The sequence below is a fragment of the Polyodon spathula genome, chromosome 3, assembly GCF_017654505.1.
Source record: "Polyodon spathula isolate WHYD16114869_AA chromosome 3, ASM1765450v1, whole genome shotgun sequence".
NCBI classification, from domain to species: domain Eukaryota; kingdom Metazoa; phylum Chordata; class Actinopteri; order Acipenseriformes; family Polyodontidae; genus Polyodon; species Polyodon spathula.
The window spans coordinates 75,766,980-75,786,926 of record NC_054536.1 but is presented as its reverse complement, the minus strand read 5'-3'; the positions used below and the strand labels follow the sequence as shown (position 1 = coordinate 75,786,926).

Here is a 19,947-nt window from a genome sequence, read left to right as displayed (position 1 = left end):
TGTCTTGGTGCTGCTAAATGCAGCACCTGGAAGCCACCCAGGCATGGTCTTTCTTCTGGATGTCTTTGTAGTTGTTCAATTTGCAATCATATAATAATGGATATTGCTGCACCCTTTGTTGTCCATGACTAACTTTTCTGAGGAGTGATGTGTTTTGAGGCGTGTTTTGAAGGGTGTTAACCTTGCTTCTGATTGGTCAGTTTCATTCCAGTCGCGCAATGAAAAAAAAAAAATAGGTTCTATTTTAGCGATGCAAACTTTTCTCAAGGCGACATCGCTCGCTGCTGGTGTGGATACTCCCATTTGACTGCAGTGACTTCTAAATCCAGTGTGGATACGGCTTAAACAAGAAAAGGGAGTTCTTAGAGAATAAAAACAAAACACCCTTCGTAGCACAATCACAGGGGATATTACTTCAGACTGAATGGTTAGCAAAGAAGTAAAATGTAAATTTGAACAGACGTAGTTATATGTCCACCTTATTGACAGAATCATAGAAGAGACCTTGTAGAGAGCCAGTAAAGAGCTTGTCATAGTCACAAACAAATTTGACATGCACGACTTATATAATGGCTATGAAGATACTCGGATAATCTGAATAAATCCTTTCAACATGTTTAAAATTGTTCGGTACTCATTAAATAGAATAAAACCCTCATAAAATGTGTTAATTACAAAACACATGATACCCCAATTGCTGACTCTTTTTTTTTTTTTATATAATACATAATTACGGTATAGTCATCTAAGCAATGTTTACGATAGTCTAGGGAAACTAGGCAACAGTATGTTTCCCCTGTGGTCAAAGGCAATTTCAGATTCAATTTGAACTCCAGTAATACCAACCCACATACATAATATATAAAAGCACATCCCTGTGTGAGGAAATAAAATTTAACCCACTAAGCAACTGAAAGTCAACAAAATACTTACACTTATCTCATGTTGTAAAGACTCCTTAGTTTTTGCCAGCCCTGTTGCCATTTTCTCTTTTTCTGAAATAATGGTTTTATAATTCTAGAGAGAACACATAATATTTTATGTTAATAAACATAGCACAATCATAATGATTAGACATTTAAGAGACATGTTTATAGCATAAACATGAATGTTAATTTTACAGAAGGTAACTTCATGGGATACCCACAACACATGCTCACCAAGATACACATTTCAAATGAAGTGTAGTTTAACCAAATATGCAATTCTATTTTCTCCTTAATAATTGATTTTGTCCTGGAATTCTTAATATTTTGAATTATGCTTTTGTTCAGCCAATTAACCAAACAAATTATTAACAATTATTTTTAAAGCTTTTGCTAGTGATAATAGAAAAGATTTTAAAAGATGATTTATTTTACCACACTTTAACTGGACTTTCATATTCACTAAAATGCAAAAAAAACACAAACATCTGGTCTTTACATATCTACATGCTTGTTAATTGTGTCGCTGATACACAATTACTAACACTGTCATTATTCTACTATGTTTGCCGAATTCTTGAACATCAACAGCCTAGAAGTGCTGAATAATTATTAAGAATGTCAACTAACATATCCAAAGCAAAGGCATGGTTTACCATTCACATATAAAATGTACTACTTAATGTAAAACTGTCAAAGTGTTTGTCTGAAATCATAATCTAAGGGGTATGTCATATGAGATTGTATGGTTTGTAAAAAATGAAGCAATATAGAAATGACAAAAATAACAGTATCAGTGACATATACAAAGAATGAAAACAATGAAAAGGTTAATTCCACCAACTGTTATGGAACTTTATTGAGAGAATCATAGAATACAGCTTGTACACAGTACAGTGTTCTGTATCAAAAATATATTCAGAAGTTAAAATAATGTGTCACTGAAGCAGTTAACTGTCACTTGACACCACCTGTAATGGAACTTTATTGTGAGAATCATAGAATACCACTGTGTACCAATCAAAAAGACCCTATGTCAAAGCTGTATCATTGATATGGCTAAAGGGTAAAACAATGCAGCACTGAAATGGTTAACATATGCTGGACAACATCGGTAACAGAACTTTAATTAAAAAAATCAGGGAATACAGCTGTAAATCAAACATTAAGAAAGTAGCTTCAAGTGTACTCTATAGAACGTCAAAGGTCACATGACGTCAATATTCGCGTCACATTAGGTCAGAGATCAATGTCGTGATCACCAACACATTAATCATGCAGGGTTTATAACTCTTAATATATGAGTTATCAAGCTTTGACACTGGGGCTGGTGCAACTTTGCAATAACCTGCCACAAAAGGGATCATTTTTTTCTGGCATGACCCATGAGTGAAGTTGACCTGAGGAGTCACAGAATACATCTGAGTACCAATTAAAAGTTAATACAACAATATTAACCTTTATTTATATAGCGCCTTTCATAGTGGACCACCATCACAAAGCACTTTACAAGATATGAGACTAGGGTGTGAACTGTGCATCAGCTACAGTCACTTACAACAACATCTCACCCCAAAGACAAAGCACAAGGAGGTTAAGTGACTTGCTCAGGATCACACAGTGAGTCAGTGGCTAAGCTGGGATTTGAATCGAGGACCTCCTGGTTATAAGCCTGTTTCTTTAACTATTTAAACTCATACTATATATGCACCTCTTTACAACTTGAGGAATGGCTGCTTTATCTTGGGGGGAGAGAAAGAAACCTGCATACATTAGCTCAGCACTGATAGCTCAAATCATCAGTTTTTGTTCATCTATTGAGTCAGGAAATTTAAACAGAAATGTACACTTGCATGAAGGATTCAGAAAAGGTTAATTAGGCTTGTTGTTGTTGTATGCATATTAACTAGTCATTCAGTATTCTTCTATTCATACATACACATTCACAATGGAAACTGTAGCACAGTGCCATTTTGTTGTGTTTTATGGGTGGAATATTTTACCTTATACAAATATATGCAACTAATTTAAAAGTGATTGAAGCTAACAAAATAATGTTAAAGTAAACATATATTTTACTTTCACATGATACAGTCTCACACTTGCTATGTCATTTCACTTGGAGGGTGAAAATGTCCCAACTCCTTCAATCGCCTGTTTCCAATCATTAGCAAACTAGCTGCTTCCCCTATCAACTGACATGCTTTCAGCCCATAACATACTGTGACCTATAATTCACTTCTGAGGTGGAATGACCCAGGAAGTGTAACAGATATTCTGAAAAGGCATGGAAAATAAGAACAGAATGTAGTACCATGTTTGCAACATATTCAAAAGTGCACATTTGAAACCCATGTAATGCAAAACAGTTTAGATTTTTGGAATTATTTTGTTAGCTACAGTTATTTTAAGAGCAATGCTACCCCATTGTGTAAACAGACAAAAGCATTACTGAAATAAAAATGGAATGTGAAATTCCATTCCAGAAAAAATGATCCCTTTTGTGGCTGATTTTTTGCAAAGTTGCCCTTGCCCCAGTGTCAAAGCCTCATAACTCGGGCACAATTTGAGGCAGTGACTTCATATCAAGAAGTTATAAACCTTGCATGATTAATGTGTTGGTGATCATGACATTGACTTCTGACCTAATGTGACTCAAATACATCTCTGAATAATGACAATAAAGGTTAATCTGTTTATACTGTACATGTTTTATACATAGAAATTATAAACACAATATACAAGTTGATATACATACCTCCAGACTGAGGATAATACATCACTGAAATCTCAGCAATGAACTGAGCTCTCTGTTTATAACAAGCGATAAACCCTTAGCTTATGGTCTTAAGATCATAGCATCGAATCCCACCTTTCAAAAATATTTTAAAACAAAATACTTATAATAATTATAGTAGTTATATATAGCCTTTCTTTGAAAATTAATTGATTTGAAGTTAAGAATGGTACATCTTTTGCCAAACACATTTTTTTATGAAGTATATGTTTTACCATGTGCACTTTGAAGGATTACTCATGTTTCTTGAGGGTTTACATCAGATGTAACTGGAGCGTTATGTTGGTTGCCTTTTGTTTTTAATATATCTCCAAGGATTGTTAAATGTATTCTGGACTAATATGGCTACCATTTCAATCATTGTTACGTTGTACTACTCTGATAGTCGCAATGCTGAGTAACCAAAAAATAAAGCATATATTAACTTAAAAAAAAAAAAAGTTATGTAATTAGTAATAGCGGAAGCATGTTGGCAAACTTTAGCACAGCACAAACATTTAACAAATAATTACATTTAACCACCCTTAGAGATATATTAAAAAAAAAAAAAAAAAAAAAAAGACAGCCAAAAGAACACTCCCACCTTAAGTACTATAAAGGATAATTAATTCTCTTAAAATGGCATGAACTAAATAATGTGCATTTGTCTATTATTATTTTGTTTGCGAATGGTAAACAAACAAATTGATCTAAAATCTAAAGAGAGACTTACATTGAGTGTTTGCTTGGCTCTCAAAAGCTTTGCATCCAAATATGAAACTTTCTCATTAGCTTCTTTTTCAAGATCTTCAACTGTCTGAACAAGAACTTGGTTTTGGTCACTCAAATCATTTACATACGAATGAAGGATCCTTACTTTCATCTGAAAGAAAAGTGAAAGCAAACAATAATGGCACAATTTACTTGGAAGAAGAAAAAAACGTCTTTTTTTGTCACTATTTTGGTATAACTTTTGGGTTGTGTGTGTTTCTGTGTAGTTTTGCAACCATTTTAGTCAAAGTCTGGAGCCCTGCTTTATCATATGATGGATGAATGATGATAATAAACACAAACACAATGTAGAATAGTATTTTGTACCATTTTTCTTTCATTGTGATAAAAATAACTAAATTAAAATAAGGGAATAACAAATGAAACATATTCAAGTTAGTTACAGTAACCTTTTTTTTTTTCTTTTTTTTTTTGGAAACCTGAAAGAAAATTACTTGTATCTGACCTGAAAAAAATATCATGTTTTGCATGTTTTTAATTTTTTTTTTTTTTGCAGATTGTGCAAGGCTTTCTAGTTTTTTTTTCTGGTCTCTTATCTGATATGGTATTATTCCGCACGGTAGAAATCCATGTGCTTGAAAGGATAGTGTTCATTGTTTGTTTGTTGTTGTTTTTCGCGACTTAACCATGCAAATCATGCAACCATGTTATTGTCTGGATCCAAACATCTAATGCAGGTGTCTCTAGTTGCTGCAGCTGAAAGGGCACTGTGACCATAATGGCCCTAAATAAACATATATTTAGATGGGCATTATGGCAATCAAAAAGGGCACCTCTCAAGGTCATTGTTGGCTTCAGTGTGACATCCCAAACCAGTTTCCTGCTTGCCTGGCTACTCAGTTTTGGAGGGCGACCTGATCTGGGTAGTGACTGGGTCATAAGATGCATCTTCTGCTTCTTAATGATAGACTTCATTGTGCCGAGAGGGATAATCAGCGCCTTTGAAAATTTCTTGTACCCTTCTCCTGCTCTGTGCCTCACTACCACTTTATCCCTGACTTGTTTCGAAAGCTCCTTGGTTTTCATGGTTGCTTTGTTGGATCACTATGCGAGCTGCAGCTTGAAAGTCTTTACATACCTGAAGGAAATTATCTACAAGTTAAACCACTTTGAGTACACACAGGCTAAAACCATTTAGCCAATTTTGTGACCTTTCAAACAAATCATTTGCTCCTGAGCTGATTTAGGGCTGCAGTAGCAAAGGGGTTGACTACTTATGCAACTGAGATTAATCTTTGTTCTCTGTAAATCTTACTTATTTATATTCTATATACATTTTTTTTTAACTTTATCAATCTGGAGCAGTTTGTGTAGATTGTAGATGTAAAGTCTAAATTTAAAGCTCGCGCTCTCTCTCTCTCTCTCTCTCTCTCTCGGAGGATTGTGGGCAGGGCTTGCAGAGAGGTGGAACGCCGGTGCGGTAGGACCGGGAAATTTAAAACTTTATTTATTTATTTATCTATATATCTATTTATTTATTTATTTATTTTGTTTGATAGTTACTTAGTTGTTATTTTTGGGTGTTTGTTTGTTCGTAGGTTAGTGGTGTGTGTGTGTTTGTTTGTAGGGTGTTGGTGTGTGTTTGGAGATCCCGTTATGGGGTCTCGTTCAGGAGGGCTGGGGGCTCTCACCCGCCGACACAGGGTTCGTTGCCTGCCTGACCCCGGGGTTTCGGTGGAGGAGTGCCTGCTGGCAGTAGGAGAGGTGGTGGGGTTTGAGAATATTATGTCGGCGTCAAGAATGAATAAAGCGCTGGTAATATTTTTAGTGGAGGTGTCTCTGGTACACAAGCTGGTAGAGGAAGGATTTACAGTGAAAGGTGAATTTGTTCAGGTTTCCCCTCTAGTAACCCCGGTTACGAAAGTTATTATTTCTAATGTGCCTCCCTTTTTAAAAAATGAGCAATTAGAAAAGAATTTAGCTCGTTTTGGTAAACTGGTGGGGGGAATCCCGCTGGGGTGCAAAAATAACAGTGTTAGGCACGTCATGTCGTTTAGAAGGCAGGCGTTTGTCTTACTAAATGATCCTAATCAAGTCATTAATGTTGCCTGGAATTTTAACGTAGAAGGGATGAATTGTGTAGTTTTTGTCAGTTCGGAGACGATGAGGTGTTTTTACTGTGGAGAACAGGGACACCAGAGGAAAGCCTGCCCGAGAAAGGAGGCTAGAGCGGAGACAGGGCAGGATCAGGGCGATGCTGGCGGGGAGGAAGTCGGGGGTGTTGGGGGTGAGTGGGAGGAAGAGTCGGCTCCTGCACCGCAGCCGCAGAGCGAGCCCGTGCTGACCAAGGAGGGGGCGATCCAGAAGGAAACCGGAGCAGAACCACCAACACCACGGCCTCGCACAAAGAGACCCAGCCGCAGTCTGTCACTGACGGGTTCGGAGGATAATACAGCTACTACTGAGAATGGTGAAGAATCATTCAAGGTAGTAGCGAAAAAGACACGATTTCAGCGGAAGGCTGCAGAGCTGCCGGATGGCAGAGCGCAGCCAGTGCAGAACTCCGAACCCGTGCAGACAGGGAGACTGCGGGCTCCAGGCGGGGCGTCAGTCCCTCCCAACGCGGAGGAAGAGAACACAGCGCAGGGTGAGCCGGGCGCGGTGCAAGACTCTCCGCTAGCTGAATCTCAGCCGCCTGAAATAGTGACGGCTGTGGCAGAGACCGGTGTCGAGGAGTCGGAGGGAGCTGCGGAGGAGCGGATTCTCGGGGGCGAGCGAGAGGACAGCGCGGATGAGATGGAGGGGGAGCTCTCTGACTCCTCGCTTATCTCAGACATCCCTGATAGCCAACCCGTCAGTAAGAAAAAGTTATACACGCTTGAGCAGGTAAATGATTTTATGATAGAAACAAAAGGGAAAAGGGGAGTAGAAATAGAGAGTTTTTTCCCTGATCTTAGGTTATTTCTCCACTCCGCTCACGTTATAACAAGGAAAGCCACAATAGAAGAATTTGATCAGCCAAAACGTTATAGATTAAAAAAAATTGTTCAGAAAATTAAAAAGGATCTTAACAGTGGTTCAAAATCTCTTGTTTAAAAATGGCTGTGTTTTATGAAACTTATTTTATTACTTGTTTTAGTCTGTTAGTTTTTTTAGCTATGATGGAAAGGTGCGTTTTTGTTTCTTTTAATCTTAACGGCTGCAGACAGTGTTTTAAGAGGGCGCAGCTAGTCGAGTTTTTAGAGCAGAAGCAGGCGGGGGTGGTGTTTCTGCAGGAAACGCACTCGGATCAGGAGAATGAGGAGGCGTGGCGAGCGGAGTGGAAGGGGCTGTGCGTGATGAGTCACGGCGCTAGTACTAGTGCAGGAGTAGCCGTGCTTTTTAAACCCAGCCTGGGGGCAGTTTTACTAGATATGGATGAAATCGAGAAAGGGAGGATTTTAAAAGTAAGAGCTAGGCTGGGCAGTACAGTGTATGTTTTTATTAATATTTATGCACCTAATAGAGGGGGGGGGAACAAATTTTATTTTTTAAGAAATTAAAGCAAGCTCTTTTTAATATTAATAATAATGATGTGGTGGTACTAGGAGGAGATTTTAATTGTACTGTTAATTTTAATATTGATAGAAATAATGATGAATCACACCCTCAGTCCTCCAGAGAGTTGGCTGCATTGTTAGAGTCCAGTGACCTGGTTGACATATGGAGATGCCTGCACCCCAGTTCAAGACAATACACCTGGTCTCAGTATCACACAGACTGTGTATATAGAGCAAGACTAGACCGGTTTTATACTTCTAAAAACGATTTAAATAAATTTATCAAAGCAAGAATCATCCCTAGTAGTCTCTCTGACCACCACTGTCTATTAATTACAGTAATAATTCAATCAGAACCCCACAGAGCATCTTACTGGCAATTCAATGTAAAATTATTACAAGATGTAAAATTTAAGCAACAATTCAAACTTTTTTGGATAATTTGGAAAAAAGAAAAAGCACAATATAAAGATTTAAGACAGTGGTGGGACATTGGCAAAATACAAATTAAATGTTTTTGTCAACAATATACTATAAATGCAAGAGGGTCACTGAACACAGCCGTGAGAGAACTGGAGTCCAAAATCCTCCTCCTAGAGGAAAGTTTAAATTCAGAATTTAAAGAACAGACCCTGGAGAACCTAAAAGAGCAGAAAATTGCACTGGGGAGCTTGCTGAAAGAAAGAGTGAAGGGGGCAATTGTGCGTTCCAGATTCATGGAGTTGAGAGACATGGATGCACCCACTAGTTTCTTCTTCAACCTGGAAAGGAAGAGAGCGGACAGTAGACAGCTGTGCTGTATCAGGACTCCTGGTGGGAAAGAACTGCATACCCGGGAGGAAATCAGCAGAGAGGTGGTGCGTTTTTACAAAGAACTTTATAATAAAGAACTGTGCAACATAGAGGACACTGAGCGGCTGCTCCAGGGATTGTGAGTGAGGAGGGGGAGCTCCAGTTTTTGTTCTAATTTTATTACATTTTTGTTTTACAGTGTTTTATTTTGGCTTTTATCTGTTTTCAACAAAGAAAAAAACACTGTTTAATATTGATTTTTTAATGATCCTTTTATTTTGTTTAAAATGTGTTTTTAAGGAGAACACGATGTATTTTAGGATTTTTTAAATTTTGCTGAGGCAGTAGGAATCTTAACTTTTGTTGTGTTTTACCTTTATTTGAATTTTAATGGATTTTATTTGGAATATTTAAATAAAGGATCTTAAAAGTCAAAGTCTCTCTCTCTCTCTCTCAAAATGTTCACCTTTTGTTACCTTATAGCCTGAAATTAAAATGTATTAAAATATATACTTCTCTCTCTTACTACACCCCCACCCCCCCCCATTTATCTACATCTCCTACCCCACAACTTCCAAGTGAAAAAATATTCTAGAATTTTGTAGAAAATTAATTAAAAATACAAACTAAAATAGCTTGGTTGGATAAGTGTCCACACCCCTTGTAATAGCAATCCTAAATTAGCTCAGGTGTAACCTATTACCTTCAAAATCACACACCAAGTTAAGTGGCTTACATCTGTGTTAAATTGTAGGGCGTCACAATTTCAGGATAAATTCAACAGTTCCTGTAGGTTCCCTCTACTGGGTAGTGAATTTCAAAGCAAAGACTCAACCATGAGCACCAAGGCGCTTTCAAAAGAACTCCGGGACAAAGTTGTTGAAAAGCACAGATCACTCAGGAGATTCTATAGCCATGTGGCAAAAGGTTTTGTGGTCTGACGAAACTAAAATAGAACTTTTTGGCCTAAATGCAAAGTTTTATGTTTGGCGCAACCCCAACACAGCACATCACCCAAAGAACACCATCCCTACTGTGAAGCATGGTGGTGGCAGCATCATGTTATGGGGATGTTTCTCATCAGCAGGGACTGGGGCACTTGACAGGATAGAAGGGAAAATGAATGCAGCAAAGTACAGAGAAGTCCTTGAAAAAAAGTTCAAGGGGATGAAGACTTTCTATAGGCACTGTATAAATTTAGGGAATTAAATGAAATGTACCGCAGCTTAATAGTTATCTATATAGACACACACACACACACACACACATATACAGGCACTTTTTTTCTTTATGCTATATACCATAATGCTTTATGCTGTAGACCATTCACATGACAACGAGACAGGATTCTAAGCACTATTTGTTGCCTTCATTTACATGTGTTTTCATATTTTTCTACATTCCAATAACATTGACAGCAACAGCATCACTGTATAGTGTCTTAAGCGAAGACTCTTGAAAATCTATACATACGCACGTATATGCATTTTTTTGCTTAGCAGCTTTTTCACACACACACGCACAAAACTACAGTACAGTACAGTACATCTTGCCATCTCAATGAACAAGCCACGGTTACTTCATCTCCCATTCATAATTATAAGAATGTATTTTTCATTTGCATTTCTCTGCATTACTACTGCTTGCAACTGCTCATACAGTCAAAAGTAGATGGCTGAGATGCAGATGGGTGATCTTCATGTGAATCTCCAGAAGATGCTGACTGTTTAGCAAAAAAAACTTTCGAATGACAATTGCTTCGCCATATTGTCACAGACACTGGTCTGGTGCCAGAAAAGTCTAAAAGTAAATATCCTTCATAATACTGCTGCATAAGCCAAATCTGAAGCTTATTGCTGCCACCTACTAGTAGAGTGCACCTTAAATCAATGCTGTTTTGTTCCAGAACTTTTTTTTTTTTTATTTAAAAGAATAGATTAAAAAAGACTTTTAAGATTATTATGCAAACAAACAATATCAAAATACTTATTAACATTTTAAGCCTTTTTATCAATAAATTGTTTTCTTTTCCCTAATTGGAATAGTCTATCCCCTGAAAATGGAATTCCACCTGGCTAAAAAAAAAATATATTTTTCCCAAAATTGAAATTCTGGACAGCCAGAACTCTATTAGGACTCCCTAATAAAAAACGTAAAAAATTCTTGATGACCACGGCTCAACTTATCCATGAAATGTGTAACTTAGAGAGTATGTGATTTTTGGAATCTATGGTTAAAAACCTTTTATCATGGAAAATTGCGTAGCATATCTTAAATATTTATTAGCTTCCAATTGCAATGCCTGTGATTTTTCACAACCTCTTGGAGGCGATAATGGGGTGATAGCCCCTAAGTTAAGGCCTGCCATATCTTGGATACTATTTGGAATTAAGAGCTAAAAGATGTTTTCATAGCTTGTGTGAGGGACAACAGGTTTTGCTGTTATACTTTGCCCAGACAAGCAGTTATTATTTACTTATTTTTCATATGTGTGTGCTGTTGCTAGAGAGTATATTTACAGAGAGCCATGCAAGTTTCTGATAACTGAATTGTGAAAATGTTTACAGTATGTATTTTATTATTATTTTAAAATAAAACAAAGACTGTAAATCTCATGGCAATGTGTTTATGTATTAATTCATTTATGTTTTTGTTTTTCAGTAAGAGTAGTGTAGGGAAAGCATATTGCCCCCCCCCCCCCCCAAAAATAAATAAATAAATAAATAAATAATTCACCAGGGTATGAGACCAGGATCACCCTGCTGCCACAGTGTTACAGTTAGCCATCAAAGACAAGATGTTAGTTGAGGAAAAATAGCTGTAAAATGTTGTACACTAGTTTTATAGAAGTAAGTACATAATGTAAACAAAAGAAAAAACATATTTTGTCTTTGCAGAATTTTATGGAGCCTACTGTAAATATTTGTTATGTGGAATGTAATAAATGAGAACCAAAATGGTGAGTTTTTTTCCCCATTCACTTAGACACCATTTCCACGTTTGTTTCATTTTAAGTGTTTAAAGTTCAATTTCAGTTTTCGTTTGCTTGTTCAGCTACAAAAAAGGCAGAGGTAAACCTCATGTTACTACTTTATGAAAATGTGTCGATGGCCAAGTGTTTACTGTGAAGAAATGACAAGGGCAAAAAATGAAAAAAAAAATAAATAAAAAATAAAATGTGTTGTCAACTTTATGCACTATTTATTTCGGGAATAAACAAAATAATGTTTAACTTGTATATCTTGTAGAAATTAGTGAACCCATCAAGCTGCAAGGTTAGACCTGCCCCTGTTAATAACTATTTGATTTCTTGTGCTCATTGTTAAATAAAACCAAAATCCTAGAAGTTATATTGTAGCTTTTTGTGTGGGTTTTGTGTGATGGGGAGGGGGCAAGTATTTTTTTTTGTTTTGGTTTGTTTTGTTGTTTTTTTTTTTTTTTTTTTTTTTTTTTTTTTTTTTTAAGAAGGACAAGTAGATTTTTTCTAGCATTTTGTACCTTGGATAACAAGTTGTTTTCTTTTTTTTCAAGTCTCTGCAATCTGTTTATTTAAGGATGACTTCAAGTCAGACCTTTAGCTTTCATAATGCCAGAAGAATGTTGGTGTGTTGCCTTATAGTAAGCAACCTATATCAAACAATACCAAAGTGCAGAGACATAATGAGTCCAACCTATATTTAAAATAAAAAACAACCTACTGGAGCACCTGTTGCCAAACATAGTTAGAACTGTGGTTTTAAACGTAAGAATCCTGAAAATCTCAAACCGGTCACTTCACCGGGTGCAGTTCAAATGATTTTATTCTATGAGAAAAACTGGTATTTGTTTGTTTTTTGATGTTCAACAGAAATGTAAAAAACAATACTTAGGCAATAATGAGGCTAAGGGCTAACCAAGGTTCACCTAAAAAAAAGCTAATATTTTCATTTCCAAATTTCACAAAATTCCAATAAATTTGGTTTGTGGCATGCATTATGACAGGTTAATGATTCCAAACACATTGTTTGAGCTTGGTCCCATGAATAGTATATAGCACATTTGACTTGAGCAGTTTTGGGGTTCATTTACATTTTGGCAAGATCTCTGCACTGATCTAAGCTCTATGAATGAACTGTTTTGTTTTTTTGTTTGTTTGTTTTGTTTATTTGCCACAGGTCAGTCACCACCATACTGACCCTTGACATATCCAATAAACAGCTGCAACCTTAATTTGCATGCATAACATGTCATTGACAACACTAACTGCTACAATTAAAAGAAAAATCCCTAAATACTTACGCGTAGCACTTCTTCATTATTCTCATCTCTTGATTCAACTTCAAGGCGCCTTAGCTTCTCCTCGTAAAGTCCTTTGAACTCGTTCAATAGAAGTTTCATATTATGTGTTACTGGGCCATGGAAATTGTTGCTCTCTTTATCTGCCAAAAGCACGCACCTGCTTCTAGACACTTGTGCAGATTCACCGTCTCGCTTACAGTCTGGCAACTGAAACTCTCCGAACATCAGTTCTTTACTAGCCATAATGCGATATGTATGTACAAGTTTTTTTGGATTACTATAATTGTAGTTATGTACTGTCTAGTATACCAATATACCATATACACGAAAGCAAATTAAGCAAAGTTGCAAGAACAAAATTACTATTTTAATTAAAAAAAATAATAATATATCTACACTTTTAACAATCCAGATCTGTATATAATTGAAATACAGTTAAACGTATATGGCAATAAGTCTGTATCACACATCAGAACCACATTTCTTTAAACTCTTATATCCACCAGTTGCTGAATTCGTTAAACGACCAACAGACAAACAAACAGCTGTAAAAATCAACCAAACGGTAACCAGCAAATCCCACCCTTTAGTTATTAGACCTTACATAATAGCCAAACTGTCGAACTCATTGGCTATGATTTCTGTATATCGGGGCAGTCGATGGTTTGGTTGAGAGTTGATAAGCAATTCAGTGTCTCCTCCCCTTGGTTTCTCTCGCGCTGAGATTTTCCTCTTTGCCACCACAAATCATGCAGAGGCGACTCAGCTCTGTGGTTGGTTTCCGGCGACGTTTCCATGACAAATATTTTACGACTGGCTGTATGGTTGCTAGGGGGGGCGGATAATGAGCTGCAGACCCCGGAAGTCTTGTTTCTGTGTTTTGAGTTAGGGCAAGATAAGGACGTTTATGTCCCACGTCGAGATAATACGGGTAATTCTAATAAGTTTATTAAACTATGTAACTGTATATAGTGTACGTATTAACTGTGGACGGTATGACATTGTGTGTGACTCCCATAGTTTCTCAGTCGTGCTCAAAAGAGCCCAACCAGAAACCTTGCTTTTCCAGTGGCTTTACTGGATGTGAAAGTGAACAATTGTGTTACCGTTTCTTTTTTTTTTAATTTATTTATTTTTTGTCTATCTTTGTCTATATTCTATCTGAGTATTTTTTTTTTCTCCACACAGTTAAGTAAAAATAACACAATGCAATACACACTATATATCACTTAATAATTAAATAAATATTAAAATTAAAATAGTAGTGACAAGACACGGCAACGAGACAGTCAACGGCACAATGTGTAAAAAGTAAAGGGTAAATTAGCATACTAGTCTCAGTCTTCAGGCGGGTACGAAGCCAGATATCCTGTGACATGGAGACTGGTAATAGTATCTGATACCGTCCTTTGCTCTCAGGACAACGTAAGCAGTGCCTTCAATAAGTGATTTTAAATGTAAATTCCGCATTTGAGAACGTGTATTAAACTTGGCTGCAATCTACATCTACTTATTACTCCCAATTAATGTAGGCTTTGTATAACCCGTGGTGGCTGACGTTTGGCACATCTATTGAAAACCAAAAGTTCTGAATACATGAAAACTTAAGAACATCAAACCCGTTTAGGAATTTGCCAGGGAACTAACTAAATACAATGACAGATAACTGTATACATTTTTTAAAAAGGCAGTGAGTGAAGTAAATGCCAGGAAATAGAACTATATTAATCAAATGCCAAGGAAGATAATTATATAAAATTCAAGGGAAGTGAACACTTTAGTTTCCAGTTACTGTCATATTTACACTATTCTTTCAGAAATGGGGAATTTTATGTGGAACTACATATTACACTGCAATGGGTACATTTCACGAAAAATACAACCTTATCTATGGCGTGCAGCGGTGCAGCTCTCTGTCAGCACGGATCATTTTTAAAAAAAGCTGTCCTGTTATTTTGAATGCCCATATGGGCTGTAGGGCTGCACAGACACTTCAACACTCCCTTCATCCCATGTTATCAATCTGTACAATTGCATATAATAATTATCAAATAATTATATAATTTGCCTAAATTCAAAATGTTACAACAATAGCATAAGTGTTCTATAAAGTGCAGTTCTAGTATGGCCAAAATGTACATTTTATTTAACTACCATATTTGTTTTACTGTTTTGCATTTGACTATAATCTTTCATTGATTGTGCAGATTGAGGACACACTTATTTGTAAAATAAAATATAGGGTTTATGACCAACTACTGTAAATTGGAAAATAAATACAAAATAAGGCTATTTAAAAACAATATTGTGATTAAAATGTAGGCTACATAAGAGGTTGTATTTGCTGTGATCTATTCACATGTATACCAAGAAACCTATAGACTAGTTTAAGTGAAATTAGCTGAAATATACAGTCTCTCTTCAATCAAGTTCTGGCTGTTATTTAAAATAATTCTATGCCACTTCAGTATCTCCTGAGCAATTATATGATGTGCCTTGCAGGAACTCTATGAAGAAGAGTCTTTTGTTTACAATGCAGTAAAAACAGCCATTGACTCCATGTTTTGAAGATTACTTAAGAATCGTAGATTTCCAGTTCTGTTGTTAAAGCCTTGTAAATTGAAATACTTAATTTTTATAGGCAGTATGCATTGACAAAAGTGCCTAGTGGTAATATATCTAGCAGTACAGTGAGTCTCAGGGAACTTGTCAATAATAATCATAGTATTGATAGCAGGCCTTTAGGAGATGTTATTTGGCCTAGCTAGCCTATGTGGTCCTCTCATAATTGCATTAATTGACAGGCCCTTGACAATTGCAACAATACTATTGATAGTGTTCTGTCAATAATATGTTCCCAAATAAAATACAGGCTATCTTCACTATAACAAACCCTTCGTATAACGAACACCCGTTTTTAACAATCCCAACAGCAAGAACCAATTTTTTTTTCAGTGCAAATTAGCCCTATTAGAATTGCAACCAGGCATGGGCATGAGGAGCAATCTACGCTGAGTAGTTTTTTGATGAGAAAGAACATGTAATTACTGTACTCAGAATGTAAGTGTACATTCTTTCCTTTTTCATTTCTTTACTGTTTTCTTTTAAACATACCACAGGGAGGGGGAATTAGTGTTGGTGTAATTTATCTGTGGAAGCGGGTTTGTTTTGTGTGCTTTTTGGAGTTGTTATGTTTGATCAAATGATTGTTTACAGACCGGCGCTCAAATGAGACTTGCTGCCTGCCTGTCTTGTATGTGTTCTCTGTGCGTTACCATCGTTGGTAGCGTCACATGACCCGTTTGTTTACTTTCTGTTTTGTGTTTAATAAATCCTGTGCGCCCGTGCTGGCGTTTCAACTCCAACTCCACTGTCTTGCAATACGGTTACCCACACATGTGACACAAGTACCTTGTCACAATACCGTTTAACTGTTGATCAATGTGAATGAATCTTCATAAAAGTACTATATATTGATGTTCAATTCAAATTTGCCGTTTTGTCATTATTCTGATACAAAAAAATGCCAAACCCTATTATAGTGAACACCCTGATATAACAAACATTTCTCTAGGTCCCGGGGGGGTCGTTATAGTGAAGTTAGCCTGTATGCTAATTCATAACTTGTAAACTACTCAATAAAAGCATTGAAAAGAATATCAAGAGTTTGTATCCCCAGAGTGTGAAGCAATAATTTGTCTCTGTTACCTACTGTACCCTAGTTCAGAATACAGATGGCTGCATCCTTCCACTGCATACTGTAGTCTGTTGGGACCATAGAAGAAAGTCATTTTAAACAAAGAAAGCATTTAACATTCTGACCCTGTATTTGTTACCGGGAGCCAGTAAAGTGAGGTTTAAAAAAGCATGTTTGGGTTAATTACAGTAACAAATGGTAGTAAACTGTACCAACCTTGGAGCATACTTATGTTTCCAGAATCAGTTTATTTTAGTATGGTCAGAAATGTCAGTAGAATTTACTGTTTTGCTCTTTGCCATAATTGACCACCCTTATGTTAATATATTGTTGACAGAAGAATTTCCTGTCATAATTACAGAAGTGACTACTAAGGTTCATAATAGGACACTGGTGCTCACACCCATACAAAGGATGACAAATGAAAGTAGTTCCACATGGGGGATGTTTACTGTATTGCTCAGCCTGTGTTGTTTGTATAATCTTCTGTGATGTGATTTGTCCATACTCTGAACCTCCTGATGGAACAGTGTAAGCCCTCCTGTGCTAATGCATAGCAGAGCTAAAAGGAAATTTCTTACAGGTTTTACACGTGAAACGCGATTGAAACTTAAATGTAAAAAATTTTCTTTTATGCTTGTAGATGACACTGGAGGAGACATGCATTTAAAGGAAGACAGTTCAAGTGATATTACTCCAGTTCTAAGAATAAGTCAGCTTGATGCTTTTGAGTTGGATAGAGCTTTAGAACAGCTTGTTTGGTCACAGTTCACCCCGTGTTTTCAGCATTTTAAACCTGGACAGTTAACCCACTTTGAACCAGAGCTAAAAGCATTTCTACAGCTGCTTTTGTGGAGATTTACCATTTATTCCCAAAGTGCCACAGTTGGACAATCTCTTCTGAGCATCAGATACAAGGATGACCTATCTCAAGCTCAAAAGTATACACCAATGAGCCGACAGCAGAAATTGTGGTATGTGTTGTGCACAATTGGAGAAACGTGGCTACAAGAGAGGTCTCATGACTTATTCGTTAACCGACCAACAGAGTCTGCATTTCACAAAGCAAAATATTCCATTGGTATAATATGAGGCCTTACAAAAGTCTGTTGAATTTTCTTATATTTCTTCAAAAAGGAAGATTTCTCACAATTGGCAGAACGGCTTATTGGAATCCGAGAAATTTTCAGTAGACCTCAGGGCATCCATCAAGTTGGATTTAAATATATGAATAGAGAATTGTTATGGCATGACTTTGCCGAATTTCTGATTTTTCTTTTCCCGCTTATCAACACATGAAAGCTGAAATCAAGATTATGCACTTGGTTTTCCCCCCTTGACGGTTTCAAGATCAGTGATGCCACACTAGCCAGGCAATGCAAAGAGTGTGCTCTGTGTGGCGAATGGCCAACCTTGCCACACACCATCGGCTGTGATCATGTTTTTTGTTATTACTGTATTAAAAGCTATTCCATATCTGATAGGTACTTTGCATGTCCTAAGTGTGCATTGGGACTTAAGAAAGTTGAACCTGTAAAACTAGAGATTGAAATGACAGACTTTAACAAAAGCTAATGGAGCATACTGACTGTATGAGGTGTCATGAAAAACTGTACTATACCCTAGATTCTTCTAAGGATTTGAAATTTAAACTATGTTGGGACGCATAACTCCAGTCACCATCATCTTCCAGGCTGCAGAACCTTCATCGATGGGCACTATTGCTATAAACTTGACGGAATGCTGGACTCAGCAGGATTATAAACAATTATTTTCTAAAAACCTAAGAAAGATAACCATTTGTTTTGATGTAACACTCAAATGATACAATTTCTAATAGTGTTAATGGCTCCCATGTCTGTCCTTTACTGGTAGAAAATAACCTGCAGAGGTTGGTTAGTTCCCCTAGCAGGTCATTAACTGCTATTATACAACAACCTGACATTCCTCTCCCATTGTTTTCCATGGTGGTCAATAATGGAACAGCAAATAAAGCACAGTTGAGAGATGACACTAATCAATGACACCTGTTTGATGAGACTCTTCAAGTCCCGCTCTCAAGTGGACAACAATGATTATTTCCGACAAAGATAAATACATTTTTAAAAAGTTGTACTATAATAGTGAAAATTACACTTGTGGCATGTTCCTCTGTAATAATGGAACTCCCTCATTCAAACAATGCTTTATTGACTCCTGAGTTCCATCATTACCTTGAAACAGGCCATAGCAAGGCCATTATCCATTAATTAGAGTTGTTCATTAACACTTAAATAACAACTTGGTATGTTGCGCAGAGTAATTCTTATCAAGCACAGATTCTTGTCCGCTCACTCTGATGAAAACTGCTCGGTAACTTCTGTGAGCTATTCAGGCAGAGTAGAACTGAACACAGCAATTATTTAACACACACCCATTATTGCCTTTTAAAATGTTTCAGTTTTAGGTTACAATCAAGTCATTATCTGTGTTTCTCTTATTTGAATATTGGACATTGTAAAATTTCGTAATTCATGCCAGTGGGTTTACATAGATCAAGCATACCCAGTGACAACAGGCGGCAGATCTGATTGGCCGCTAGCTTCTCAAGCCATGTGTAAACTTTAACAGTCTTGTGCAGATTAGAGGCACATTATTAACTATTCCCAATGATGATTTCAAAGGTAGTTATTTATTCTGGCTTTAGCCCACTTGAAATGAGCTTTGTCTGAGGCAAAACCTACACCAAGTGATCTAGAACAGACTATAAAGAGCCACCTTTTTGATTGTTCTTGCTTAATTAAATACTTTGACTATAGGGAAGGCTACTTCTGCATTCACACTTGGGTCTGTTTCAAACATTCTTTTTTTTGGTCCTTTTCCAGTTTTTTTCTGGACCAAGTTAATTTGTGTTCACAATGCAGTTTGCAAGTGCACTATGCTCCTTTATATGGTTTGTGGACCGCATGTTTACAGTATCCTGCAAGGTATCTTGAAAGATAGCAGCTATTGAAGTATTGTTCCAGTTTTAATAGCATGTTTTGAATTCTTGCATATTGCTGTGGAGGAAAGTAGGGGAACTGGGGGAGCACTTTGCTAATTGAATTAATACATTTGTTGAATGACGTGCAGTAGGAGAATAGTGCAGTATTCAGTTACGCAACACTGCACTGTTCACCTACTGGTATTAATTTGAGAAAAGACTATTTTTGTGAGTTTTGTCCAGTT

General features: G+C 36.7%; 1 protein-coding gene and 1 pseudogene across 1 annotated transcript in view; one reads left to right on the top strand and one right to left on the bottom strand.

Annotated features, from left to right (window-relative positions):
• LOC121309401 (golgin subfamily B member 1-like) overlaps window positions 1–13,692 on the bottom strand; it is a 184,552-nt gene extending 170,860 nt beyond the window's left edge. Inside the window, exons 1-3 of the mRNA XM_041242308.1 lie at window positions 13,044–13,692; window positions 4,436–4,585; window positions 934–1,017 (exon numbers count right to left, since the gene is read on the bottom strand). Of these exons, the coding sequence (XP_041098242.1) occupies window positions 934–1,017; window positions 4,436–4,585; window positions 13,044–13,286 (477 nt within the window). The 5' untranslated portion in view covers window positions 13,287–13,692. The remainder of the gene's footprint in view (window positions 1–933; window positions 1,018–4,435; window positions 4,586–13,043) is intronic.
• A 3,708-nt stretch (window positions 13,693–17,400) lies between these two features.
• Window positions 17,401–18,393, top strand: LOC121309394 (annotated as a pseudogene).
• Window positions 18,394–19,947: the final 1,554 nt, after the last annotated feature.